Below are 12,619 nucleotides of genomic sequence, written 5' to 3'. Positions count from 1 at the left end.
GGGCCCATACCTTTAAGACCTGCTGAGGACAAGGATGGTGGAAGAGGTGTAGCATTATCCACAGTGAAGAGGCACAGTGGCTCAGCAAAAAAAACCCCACTGTAGTGATGTGCTGTCAGATCTGTGTATCTGTGTATTGCTAAATGTTACCACCAGCAATTTCACCTGCCTGTTCTGAGAGCCATATGCATCTTAAAATTAGACACTGTGAGGAAAAACCCAATTAGACCCATTTTCAACATGCTGATCCTATCTCACTGGCATTGCTGGAAGCCCTGAGCAAGGCCGAGGCCGGATGAAGAAAAGGGCTGTGTGAAGGGCAAACACTTTTGTCATCCCAAAGCAACTAGACCTGGCCTGTCTGCTAAGGACAGGGGTTGGCAGCAGGATGGCTGTAGTTATTTCCATAATACAGGAAATAATAGTCATTGGGAAAATGGGACTATGCTTTGGTTTCCTCTTCCGTCCCAGTCAGAGGGGAGGAAAGAGAGTGGTGTTGTCATGGAAGTATTAATTTAGCAGCCACGTGCTGCTTGGGTTTTGTATTCTGGGGCTTCATTCTGAAAAAAAAAACCCAAAAAAACCCCACCAAAACTTTTTTTGCCATTTTAACATTTCCCTCTGCTGTTTGAAGTCCCAGCTTAGTGCATGAGGAGAGGGGTCAGCTGCTCTGGATGCCACAGGCTAGGAAAATCTCCTGTTTTCTGAGGAAAAAATGCTGAAAGGAACCCATAGTGCATTTAAAGTAAGTTTCCCAAGATCTGAGCTAAACAAAACCTTTCCAAAGCCTGACCCAATGGCTTTGGGCTCTGGAGGAGCTGCAGTGCCCCAATGAGCATCTTGCCAATACTCGGGCGGGAAGGAGGAGAAAGCTGTAATTTAACAGCGAATCCAAGGCACAGGTTTTACAAAACCAGGTGTAAAAAACTAAAGACATTTTGAGAGCTCAGGATATCTCTGTTTTAAGGATGTTTTCTTAGGCTCTCAAAGCAGGTGCTAGCCAGGGCCTGTGTGAAGATAAGCCTCGTGCTTCAGGTTAATCCCAAGATGTCACAGCAGTGGCCTTTTATTATTATACCACAAAATCATGGAGTTTAGCGCATTATTTCAAAGATAAACGTAAATACCCGTCACCATGCAAAAGCCCTAATGTGGGCCGTGCTTCCTCACGGACAGAATTTCTGCACTCATCCCTCGCGACGAGGAGGACGCAGAATCCCGAGGCCCTTGAGGCGGCTCCTGATCCCGGCCGGTCTGAGGGGCGACCCCGCCCCGGGCGCGTCGCCACAGCCCCCTCACGGCCCCGCCGGCACAGAGCCCCCTGCCGGCCAGAGCCGCGCGGCATGCCGGGACTTGTAGTCCCCACCGCCCCAGGGCATCCCCCTCCGCTGGCGACGGAGAACTACCACTCCCAGCGTGCCGCGCGCCGCGCCGCCATCCCGCCGAGCCCCCGCTCCCCCTCTCGCCGCACCGTGGGGCGGGGGGCGCTCCGAGGGCGTCTCCGGGACAGGACACTCTGGGACGCGACATCCCGAGACGGGACGGGACAGCCCGGAACGGGGACTTCCCGGGGCGGCGGGGCCGGGCCCTGCAGCTGGCGGAGGCGCGGGGGCGGTGCTTCTGACGGCAGCCGGGACTTCCTGTGACGGCCCATTTCCTGGTCGGATGGGGCCGGCGGGGGGCGGCGGCGTTGGTCCCTGTCCCTGACGGGCTCAGTGGCCGCCGGTGACGCCGCCAGGCAGCGATGCGGGCCCCGGGCCCTGCCGGCAGCCGGCCCCCGCCGTGACCCGGTGGGGCTGCGCACGCCGGCCCCGCGGGGTGCATGGAGGCACCCGCCATCCTCTGCGAGGTACCGGGCAGGGTCCCTGCGGATCGGGGCTCGCGGAGGGGCCCGCGGAGGTAACGCCGCGACCCCGTTATCTCCTGTGGTTTTGCAGGTGTGAGTCCTGGGGGACAGCGCGGCTCGGCCCCGCCAGGCGAGCGGCCCCGGGCCCCCCTCAGCGGCCGCGGCAGGAGCCAGGAGGGGCTCGGGACCTGACACCGGCATCGCCCCCATCCCCGGCAGCTGCCGCCTCCTGAGACATGAAGAAGTTTTTCGACTCGCGCCGGGAGCAGGGCGGCTCCGGGCCCGGGTCGGGCACCAGCGGCGGCGGCGGCGGCAGCAGCGGCCCGGGCAGCGGCTACATCGGCCGGGTCTTCAGCATCGGCCGGCACCAGGTCACCGTGGACGAGGTGCTGGCGGAAGGTAGGATCCCGGTGCCTTTCTGAACGCTCGACGTATGCTGCTTTTCCCTTCCCCGTTCCCTCCCCAAGCTGAAAGGGAGGCCTTGAGCTGTCCCGGGCACCCAGCCTCCTCCTTGACCCGCAGATTCTTGGATATTTCATTGTCCTTGAATTGCGGTCCAGTGGTGCCTGACGTGTTTGGTCTTTCTGTGTATAAATGTAAGCGTGGGTTTGCTGGATTTGGCTTTTTAAAAAATGCTTTAGAAATTGGGGGGATTTTCAGAAGTTAATTGTTTCCCGCTTCTGCTAAACTGGAGTTGAAAAAACCAAAAGAAACACCCAAACCAAAATTGTTCAATATTTTGGTGCAGAACAAGGTGCTGTAAATAAAGAAAGCGTTGTCCTTCACTCTTAAACTTTCTTCAGTTGTTACCGCCTTTCCTACCTCAAACAGAGAGGGTTAAAACACTGGTCAATTCCTTGTAGCTATGTTATTTACATGGGTAGGCTGAGCAGGACTGGCTGTGACCTGGGATGAGGGATTTCTCTGTGTGGGATTTCTGCAAGGGGAAGTGATGATCCCAATATCCCAATAGCCTTTTTTTTTTTTTTTTTTTCTTTTTTTTTTTCCCAAATAAAACAGTTAGAGACCTAAAAATGAATCCTAGGGGTTATAGAACTCATGACGTGTGCAGGCCTTGCAGTGCAGCAAGCTGCTCATGGCATTTGTTTAATTGTAACCAGCTCTGCTGCTTGAACTATCATTTTACATTTCATTTGTTGGGGCTGTAAGGAACCTCCTGAATGGTTCTGGCTGGTAACCTTAGTCTCGACCTTCAGAGAGATGTTGGCCTCCTTAGACCTGCTCCTGCTCCTTCTTGTGCAGCATCCTGGGCAAATTTAGTCAAAACAGTGTTTTGTTTTGATGGCGAAGGAGAGGGGAGCTGCTGGGAGAGAGCTGAGTGGGAGGACCTGTGTTGGCTTTTACAGAAAGAGCCCTAAAATGGAAAAGGGACTCTGTGTACGCTGCCTGTGTTCAGGTTTGTAAGAATTCACCATGGTGTACAAGAAAATAGGTCTGTGACTCTTTTTTAGACTTGGTTTCTGATATATTCTGCTGAGAGGACTACTGAAACCAGGCTTTTAACTAGCAGCTATAGTGATTTTTTTTTTTTTCCTTGAAATTTGCCAAATATGCTTGCCTGGACTGGTATTTCTGAGGCTCTTTTTGACCCTGGAAGCTTAGGACCTACATGAGCTAAACTTGAGAAGCCGTCAGAGTCTCTTTTTAATGCAGGGTGGCCTCATCCTGGTAACATGGGAAAGGCAGAGGATTTTTTTTGCTGATGAGTAATCTGCTGGCAGGTTCTGCCCCGTGCTGACAGCCCTGGGAAGCGGAGCCGTGTGTCACCGGGCTCTCCTGCTCGGCCGGGCTGAGCTGCAGCAGAGGTGGAGGTAGGAGCATAGATTGCCTGGGAGAGGAGAGCCTCCCTTCCCTGCCTCTCTGTCCTGGGAGAGCTGCTGCTTTTCCCTGCAGCTCCTGGTTTCTTGGCTGGCCTGTGGGATGGAGCATGGCCTGCAGCTCTGGGCTCCTCACACGCAGGACGAGCACACCTGTGAGACGGGTGCTGTGTTCTGTTCCTGTGAGGCACAGGGAGTTCTTCTGGTGAAAGGTGCTGCCCAGGTATCTCCCTCACACTGAGACTGCTGTGGGCAGTCTGAAATCTTTCTGCGTGCAGAATGAAGCCTCTGAGGGGATAAGAGCAAGGCGAAGTGTTGGTTTGCAGTTTGTCACCTTTTTGTTGGGAACAGTGAAGATGTTTCCTCTGTAGGAAAGTCATCCCAGCTGGGGACCAGAGTGGGTCAGAAGTGCTGCAGCTCTGCATGCCAGTGGCTGAGTGTGCTGGTAAACAGCCTTTTCTCCCTGACTCAGCTGGAGACCTGGGGAGCTCGTGGGCAGCCCGGTCCCTGCGCTCCTGACGTCTGAATCCTCCGCTGGCAAACCTCTCTGGGTCTGCAGTGGTGTTTCAGCAGTGCTGAAAGGGCAACTTGTGGCTATTTCTGCTAAAAGGAAAAGTCCCCTGGGAAGCACTTTGCAGGAGGAATATCCTGTCTGGGAAGGAAAGGATCTTTCATCCCCATTGCTTTAGGAGGGAATGGGGAGGCCTGTGTTTAGGTGCAGCATGTGAAACATGAAAAAAAAAAAAAATAGAGATGTAAAAGTGGCTTAGAAGAGAGAATGAATGAAGTGAATGGTGTGGAAGAGACTTGAGTTGAACCAGAACTTTTGGAATTGATGTTTTGGGATTTGCCTCTGTCTGTCCTGGCCAGCCTGGATTCTGCTGAGCAACCCTGCTGATGAAGCATGCCCTGGTCTGTGCCAGGTGGCAAACGGCTCCATGTGCCTCTGGACTCTTGTGTAGATCCCCCAGAATACCTGCTGTGGTTAGTGCACCCTCCACCACGGAAAAATAATTCTGTCTGGATAGTTGCCTTCCTGGGCAGGGAGGAACATCCCTTCATTTTGGAAGGAAGTGGATGGGAATAATATAGAAGGAATTTGAGGGGTTGGTTGTGGTGTTACAATACTGATGAATCAGTGTTTTTTTTACAAACAGGGTGTTGCAATTGGTGTTTCCTAGTTGGGGTTTTGTAGCTGTCCTGCTCTAATCCATATAATAGCAGAGATAATCTCTTGAAAAGTTCCCCTCAAAGTTTGCACAAGGATTGTCTGTGGTGGGAGGGCGGTGCTGCTGGCCCTGGGGGTCAGCAAGGCCGGGTTTAAAGTTACACAGTGCCCCAGTATGGGCTGAGAGGTGTTGTGACTGGTTTTGCAGTGAGTGGTGTTTCACAGAGCTGAAGTTAAATGCCCGGGAGCTCTTGCAGTGTAGGGCTGAGTCCGGCTGCTGTTTTCTTTCTGAAAAGAAACCAAAAGAGTGTTGCACCAAATCAGATACTGCTCTCTGTTTTTGACTGTGTGTAGGGGAAAAAACAATACAACAAAACCCCACCCCAGAGCCCCACAACCCTCTAGGGAGGTTGGTGTCCCTCTGATGGGGATCAAAGCAGCAGAAACACTGAGAAGGATGTTGCCATAAATGAGGAATTTGCTAATTATTTTGAGAGATGTGTGTGTGGCAAAGTACCACTAGGCACGGGTGCTCCTCTGAGCTAAAACAGGTTGGGGATTGCCCCAGTGTCCCATTTTTGAGGGCCTCTGTGTTTTGTGTGACTCTGTACTCAAAATGGTGTGAGAGAGTGCTGAGCTGACCCGAGGTGTGTAAATATTGATGGGGCACGTGTTTGGGCAGGGTTTTGTTTGTCTTGCTCTGCTTCTAGCAAAAGGTACAGGCAGTGTTTCTGCAGATCTGTGATAAGTTACTTTTAAAATTACTTGTACCTTTTTGAAGGTCTTTTCCCCTTAAAGTGTGTAAGGGATTCCAGTTTGATAATTGTTGGATACCTCGCTGAAATTTTTCAGGTACGTGCCTGTGTGCTGGTAAATAGTGTTGATTTGAAAGCATTTAATAGTTGGTATTACAGACCAGTGCAAGGTCACAAAATGCTCTTAGCCAGCTGTATTTTTTTCCTCTGTTTGGAAAAGAGGGACATTGTGGGATTCATCCTGACTTTCCTTAGCAGACCAGTGCATGTAGGAAGCAGCTGGGAGAGGCTGTGAATGCCCAGCCCGTGCGTGGTGGGGGCTCCCTGAGCACTGGCAGTGCCTGATGGTGTGCCTGGCCTGAGTGCAGAGTGTTTCTCCTGACCTCTGCCCTGCTCACCCTTGGCACCTTCTTTCCCTGCAGCACCATAACCTGGAGTCACTGAAAATACACGTGAGCTTCTTCTGAAATAATTTCACTTTAAAGCAAACCCCATCTGAGGTATGTTTTACAGATTTATATGCTCCTCAACCCAGTTCCAGTGTGGTTGGGTTCAAGACATTGCTTTGAAGTGTATTTTGTGATTACTGCTTTTTAGCTTCAGCCAAGGGCCAGCTGCTAATCAGCTGACTGACTAGTGACATTTGGATTAGTAATTAAACTGTTTCTCCTCTTGGAATGGGACATGTGATTTTTTTTTTTTTTTTTTTTTAAAATTTTTTCCCTGTTGCTTTTTCTGTGTTTCTTGTGAGGCAGAACATGTACTCTGTGCTCTGCTCTGCCAGGTATGTTTGATTCTGTGTTCTAGCAGTCTGTTTTTCTGAGAGAATAAGCCAGGGGAACTTTTGAAGAATCCCAAGGGAGTTATTTGGTAAATGTTGAGGTATCCCAAGTGTTTTGGTGCTTTTAGCAGCACAGCTTTTGCTGGGATAGTACGTGCTGTGTCCTGAGAGGTAATCAGGGAGGAAAAGCAGGTTTTAGTGGATTTAAGTGTGTAAGAAGTTGTGTAGGCCAGAGACTGACCTGGCCTGGCTCGTGGGCTTTGTGCAGCCCGTCCCAGAAAGGATCTGGTTTGTACCCAGAGGTGCTGGTTCCTTCTGGAACAGCTGTGGTAGCTAAAAGCTCGTTTAAAGGCAGTGTTAGCCCAGTGCACTCTTCATCCCAGGAAGGAGCCTTCGGTGTTAAACCAAAATAGTTTCAAGCAATCCTGCTATGAAGTTGTCAGTATAAGAAAGCTTAGTTTTGGGATTCTGGCTGTGGATAAAACATGGTTTAACTCTCCAGATGGGGTCTTGCAGAAGTGTTCTAGTAGTTGTAAAGGATCAGGTTGCTAACCTCTGGTTACATATGCATTGCAATAATGTTTTTATTGTGGCCTTCTCCCCTTTGTGCAGGAACTTGTCAGCAGCTTGAGGAGAGCAGGTGGGAAGTTATAAATGTGCTGAAGACAAGCTGGAATCCACTCTCAATTTAGCACTTCTTGCCTTCCAAGCTCACCCACCTTCATTAATCATCGCTAATAAGGGGGTCAGGACTGGCTAGGTGCTGCACACTTGGGGACTGGGAGCTGCTTCCCTTGAGGGTGACTTTTTTTCAGTGTAAGTGTTCTGGGCAGGCTGAGGCTGTGCCTGTTGGGAAGGCAGCGTGCCAGCTGCAGGGCTGGTGCTGCTTCTCTGGAAAGTCACAACCAATTTGCCTTCACTTGTGCCAGATGTTTACTTGTGTTCTACGTGTGGAAGGAGACAGGAAGTCTCTGCAGAGATCATGCCATAAGCAAAGTTGGTTTATGGAGGAGTTATCTTCTGATAACAAGAAGTAACTAAGTAAGTTTCCCTGGAAGGGGTGCTGGCTTCCGTGGATGGGGGAAGCACAGGATGTCCTTGTAGTGGTGTGGTGCTGGAAGCAAACCCACTTGGATCAGATACTGGCTGCTGTACTTCTTGAGAGTAGGAACAATACTGACAGTGATTTACAAGCACAAGGAAAAGATTTGGAAAGGCTTGAGTGAGGGCACTGCAAGGTAATTCTCATTTGTGGCTTTTTGTCATTATGGAAACTTTCTCCTTTTGTAGGAGGTCCAGGAATTGCTACTAAATGAAAGGCAGGTTATTGTTAGCTGCCCCCAGTGTGATGCAGCAGAATGAAACAGAGGGGAGCTGCTGCAGCTCTTCTAATGTGAAGAGCTCTCACTACCCAGAGTATCTGCGCCCTGGCACAGTCTGTGAATGTGTCCTTCCACCTCTTTTAGGGCTGCTGGGAGCTCAGGGAGGTGAAGCAATGCAGAGCATGTGTGGCCAAGTCAGGAATTGATCTCTGGCCTTCCAGATTGTGTGCTTTAATTGCAGTCTGTGTTTCCTGTCAAGTGCTGCCTCTCTGTGATTTCAGCGAATGTGCTCTTGGCACACGTGTGATTTGGGTGTAAATTCACGCTTGCTCTGTGGCAGAGCCCCTGCTGACACCAGGACCCTGGGCCATGTGTTGCAGGATTGGATTAAAGACATTTTTGGAACAAGATGCTTATAGCATCTGGTTTGCTTCATGATTTTGCAGAAACAAATTACGTACCAGTGGCGGGTGATCTCATAGATTAAAAATAAAAAAAAGCCATCAGCAGCTGAGTTCCCTGAGCAGGGATTTGCATGTCCATCCCCCCACAGCTGAGCTGGAAGCTGGCTGGTGCTGTGATGGGGGCAGGTAGAGCTGATCTTCATTCACTGTTGGTCACACACCAGTTTCCCTTCCCATTAGATGATCATAGACCTGTGTTAGGGGGCTCCAAAATGTGCCTGTGTGAACTTACAAAGCAATCTGACAAGCAGTTCTTGAGAGTGTGAGAGCAAAATGCAAGATCTTCTGAGGCTCTCTAATTGCACAGCTCTTGTTCAGATATCATCTTTGCTTGTTTCTCCTTGTGTAAGTGAAATGACGCTTGCAGGGTTGATGTGTGCTGTTACTGCACGAATGGCAGCAGTAGAATAAACTCAAACTTGTCTCAAAGATGAGGACATGCTCCGTGAGGACATAATGTGCCTGGTTCCTGTGGCTGTCACTGAACATCAATCTCTCCTCAAGGCACCAAGAAGGAGAAACCCTTGGTTTGGTGTGTTATACATGTTTTTGTGACTTCAGTGCTATCCCCGGTTGTGTAGGGATGCTGTTCAGATGTTTATGAGAGTGCCGCGAAATTTCATCTTTAAAAGTGGTTTGAAATACTTAAAAGGAACACAAGAAATCAGTGCTGATGTGAGAAAGCACAGAAATGGAGACCTTTTGCCTTATGTGCCTTCTCCGCATGACCTATCTGCTAATTCAGCGTTACTTCAGTTACCTGTTGTGACCCTCTGAAGGATTAAATGCTTCTGACTTGGGAAGTGCTTCAGCCATAAAGACTTGTCTGGCATTGAGCTGCTGCTCGGGAGGAGGGAGCTGGGTCGATGGGAAATCCTCCCTTATGGCTGCAGTGTGACATGGAGGTTACCTGTGTCTGCTGCTGGCCCAGGCCTCTGCTCTAATGACTCTTCATGACCTTTGGCAAGAAGTGTTTAATGCTAGGGGTGGCTGGTGGCATGAGCAATACCCTGGGATCGTTAAAGAAAACACTCTCTGGAGTTGAAAGGATCTGTGAAAGCACCTGTGCGTGTGCAAGGGCTCCAGCGCTGCCACGCTTGCCTTTCACCCAACTCATGAGATCGTGCTGGTTCTTATGTTGGTGGCTTTTATTGGTTATGTTTGTAGGGAAATAAAGAAATGCATCGCAGAGCCTTGATGTTGTGGGGTAGCAAAGGATGGGGCAGGGAACAGTGTGGCAGAGAAGGGGTGGGGGCAGTACAGGGAGCTCACGCTGTCCTGTGATCCTTGGGCACATATTTCTGGGAAGAACAAATTGCTAAACGTCAGAGCCTTTCTTTTGGCCTTTACCTGTTGCTTTTGAGTCAGCAGCTGTACTTGGATGTGTGAGTATGAGCTTACCCTTCTGCTTCTGTGCTCCATTACCAGCTGTAGTTTGAGCTGCTGAGCTGTCTCTGCTCTCTGGGGAGCACAAAGGCTCCGTGTGTGAGGTGTCACACAACCTGTGGTTCTGTGCCCGTCCAGATGGTGGCAGGGAGGCTTATCAAATTATTTTACAAATGAGAAGCTGAAGCCCATGAAGATGAAGCCATTTGATAAGGGCTGTGTAGGAGAGCAGGGATAGTCTTGTATTAAATGCCAATATAACTCCTTGCCTGGTGTTTTAATCACAGGGTCATTAATATTTATATCACTATAGTATCCAGGAACTTTTATCATGGACCAGGGCCCTGTGTCACATAATGAAAATGCAGAACAAAGCCTGTCCCTGCTCCTTGGAGATTGCTGGCCCTTCCCTGTGCCTGCTGATTCTCAGCACTGTGCTTGGAACCAGAATACACTGGTGTGCTGCTCCCTTAGGAGGCGTGTTCAGAGACAGGGTGTGAGGTGCAAGCAGCTGCGATGGTACAGCTGATCATGGTGTGAGAGTCGACACACAGGATCTTCTGGAGTTCTGATATTCTTCAGGGAGCACGGGAAACACACAAACTCAGCCTTGCTCACCCAGCTTCCAGCAGAAAATGTGACAGGATTAAATGTATTGGATTTTTAAAAAAATTAAAATGCTTTTTTTGAAGGGGGACAGATGGTTGTTTTCTACCTTTTGTTTTAAACTTAAGAAGCCCTTACACTGTACCTTTAAAAGTTTTTCTGCAACTGATGCATTTAGTGATAAATTTGTTATTTAAGTTGGGATATAAATACATAAATAAAGCAATTATTTAAGTTCATTTGAACTGATTAATTCAATCCCCAGTGGTTACAGGCTTGGTAACAGTCACAAAACTGAAGGTTCTGGACCCCTGCAACTGTTTCCTGTTCTTAGACCTCTGACAAATGAACAGACAAGTCATTCATACCTTCCCCTCTTCACCTGTGTATGTGTGGAAAACTCAAACCCCTGTTTTTTGCAGAGCTGGTATTTTTTCCCATTTAATGCTGAATCATGGATACTTTGTGCCTCTGACTGTACCTGGGGGTTTAAATTCCCTGAGACGGACCTGGTGGGATAGTGGATACCTCCCCACGCTTGGCATGTACTCAGGAGTTGAAAAGTTCATTGCTGTCTGCAGGGGTGGATTAGCATATGCCCTCCAGAGGAATGGGATGTGTCCTTAAATTGTGTTTTCCTGTTACTCAGGGAGGTGGCACTTTGTTGGCCCAAGGGTAGCTGCAACCTGTAGTTAGCTACACAGCTACCCATAACCTGTAGTTATCTGGCATTCCTGGAAAGGCTGAACTCTGGATTCTTGGGTTGAAGGAGAGGAAGCTGGTTGGAGAGGAGCCTCCATACACTGCTGTGAAGTTCTGACAGGGTCCTGTTGGCTGTGAGCTCGGGCTCTTCCTGCAATGTGTGGAGTTCTGCGTCTGGTTCTGCTGCTGTGCTGTGACTGGGTGCTGCCTAGGAATCAAAATTCCTAAATCTCTGACTTGTCTGTTGCCATGAGCTGTCCTCAGATCTTGCATAATTGCTTCCCAAATGGAGTGTGCTGTTACCATGACACTTCTCCATGGCCTGGTCTGCCTGGCCCTTGCAAGCCAGTCCCAACTCTGGCCTTCACCTTCATCTTCATCTTGCTTTCTCCCTCCTCTACACCTCCAGCTACAACCTGCTCTCTGCTCGACTAGTTTTGCTTTTTTCTCTTCTCTCCTGCCAACGTGATTCATGGCTTCCTTGCCTTTCCAGGGAAGCTTTTCAGCTGCCTGCAGTTGCTGCAGCTTCTTGCTGGCTTTGCAGTTCCAGTTGTGTTCACTCAGAGCCCGTCATGCTCCACAGCATGTTGATGCCACTGCTAATTTCACTTGGAGATGAACAAGGGCTCAGATGCTATTAGCAGCTGCTGGGAATAATAGCAGCTGAAATGTGCTTTTTAAAGGGCTGACTGATAACTAAACAAATGATTTTTAATTTTTTTTTTTTTAAGCTGTGAGTTATTCATGACCCATTAATTATTTTTTTTCAGGCTTACAGTGGAGGTTCAAGGACTAAAATCGTTGCAATAAAGGGACTGAATCTGCCTTGCCAAGTAATCTATTTGGATGCAGCATGACTTGCTGCATAGTAATAAAACACTGTTCTATCAGCTTTGGTTTTCCAAGTCTGCCTGTCAGGGAGTAATGGAGTGGATGCACAGGGCTGTGCAGCAGAGCACATGCCCAGCAGATCTACCCACGTGAACACCTAAATGTGCTTCCTGCTGTGGCAGCCAGTACAGTTCCATCGCCTCCAGTGAGCTGCTGTTTGTTATGAAATTGGTGTCACAAATACTGGGAGGCTTTCATACCCCTGAATTGGGGTGTCTGGGCTGTGCTCTGCTGTGGGAAGACAGATGTAGTGCTAAAGGCAATCTTGCCCCCCATAGATTACAGCCGTGTTAATTATCGAAGAATGGGAGCAGCCTTGCCCTCACAGCTATGGGTGTGATAAAAGAGGGAATTAGCTGTTAGAGGGGTCAGTGGGAGTCTGCTGGCCCTGCTGTGAGGAGGAGGGGACAGGAGGTTGTGCAAGGGACAGGGAGCAGCGAGCTGGAAATGCAGAAAGAAGAGAGGAGAGAAAGAGCCAGAGCTGTGTGGAGCTGCTCGTGGGACTGCTACATAGAAAAGGTATGAAAGACTTTTAGATAACAAGGTACTGATGCTTGGAGAACCCTGAAGTTTTTAAAGAAGCACTCTTGAGTGCTGTGGCCATCTCAACGATGACGACGACGCTCTGCTGCTGCTCGGAGTGCCGAGCTACTGCTGCCCTTGGACTGGAGCTTCTGACAAGACTGTGGATTTAATGCATAGCCTGGATCTTGCCCACTGGTTATTTTAGGCTTCTAAAATGCTGTTGCATGGCAGAGATTAATTCCCTTGCTGTGTTGTGATTTACAGCTTCTTCTTTTGTCTTTCTCCGTGGACCTGGCTGGGAGTTGCAGGAGGATTGTGTGGGGAGTGAGGTGTCT

The 12,619-nt window shown here is 49.4% G+C and overlaps 1 protein-coding gene across 8 annotated transcripts in view; it reads left to right on the top strand.

Moving 5' to 3' along the window:
* Positions 1-1,792: 1,792 nt before the first annotated feature.
* AAK1 (AP2 associated kinase 1) overlaps positions 1,793-12,619 on the top strand; it is a 78,645-nt gene continuing 67,818 nt past the window's right edge. For 4 of the 8 annotated variants that reach the window (XM_058423718.1, XM_058423717.1, XM_058423716.1 and 1 more), the window contains exon 1: positions 1,938-2,245. In XM_058423718.1, coding sequence (XP_058279701.1) covers positions 2,083-2,245 — 163 coding nt within the window. In that variant the 5' untranslated portion in view covers positions 1,938-2,082. Of the gene's footprint in view, positions 1,850-1,937; positions 2,246-12,619 lie in introns of those variants that run through there. The other 4 variants (XM_058423714.1, XM_058423712.1, XM_058423713.1 and 1 more) reach the window with 3 other exon arrangements.

This window comes from Hirundo rustica, chromosome 28 (genome assembly GCF_015227805.2).
Source record: "Hirundo rustica isolate bHirRus1 chromosome 28, bHirRus1.pri.v3, whole genome shotgun sequence".
Lineage (NCBI taxonomy): Eukaryota > Metazoa > Chordata > Aves > Passeriformes > Hirundinidae > Hirundo > Hirundo rustica.
The sequence above is the reverse complement of the archived record's forward strand: the minus strand, read 5'-3'. Positions and strand labels throughout refer to the sequence as shown.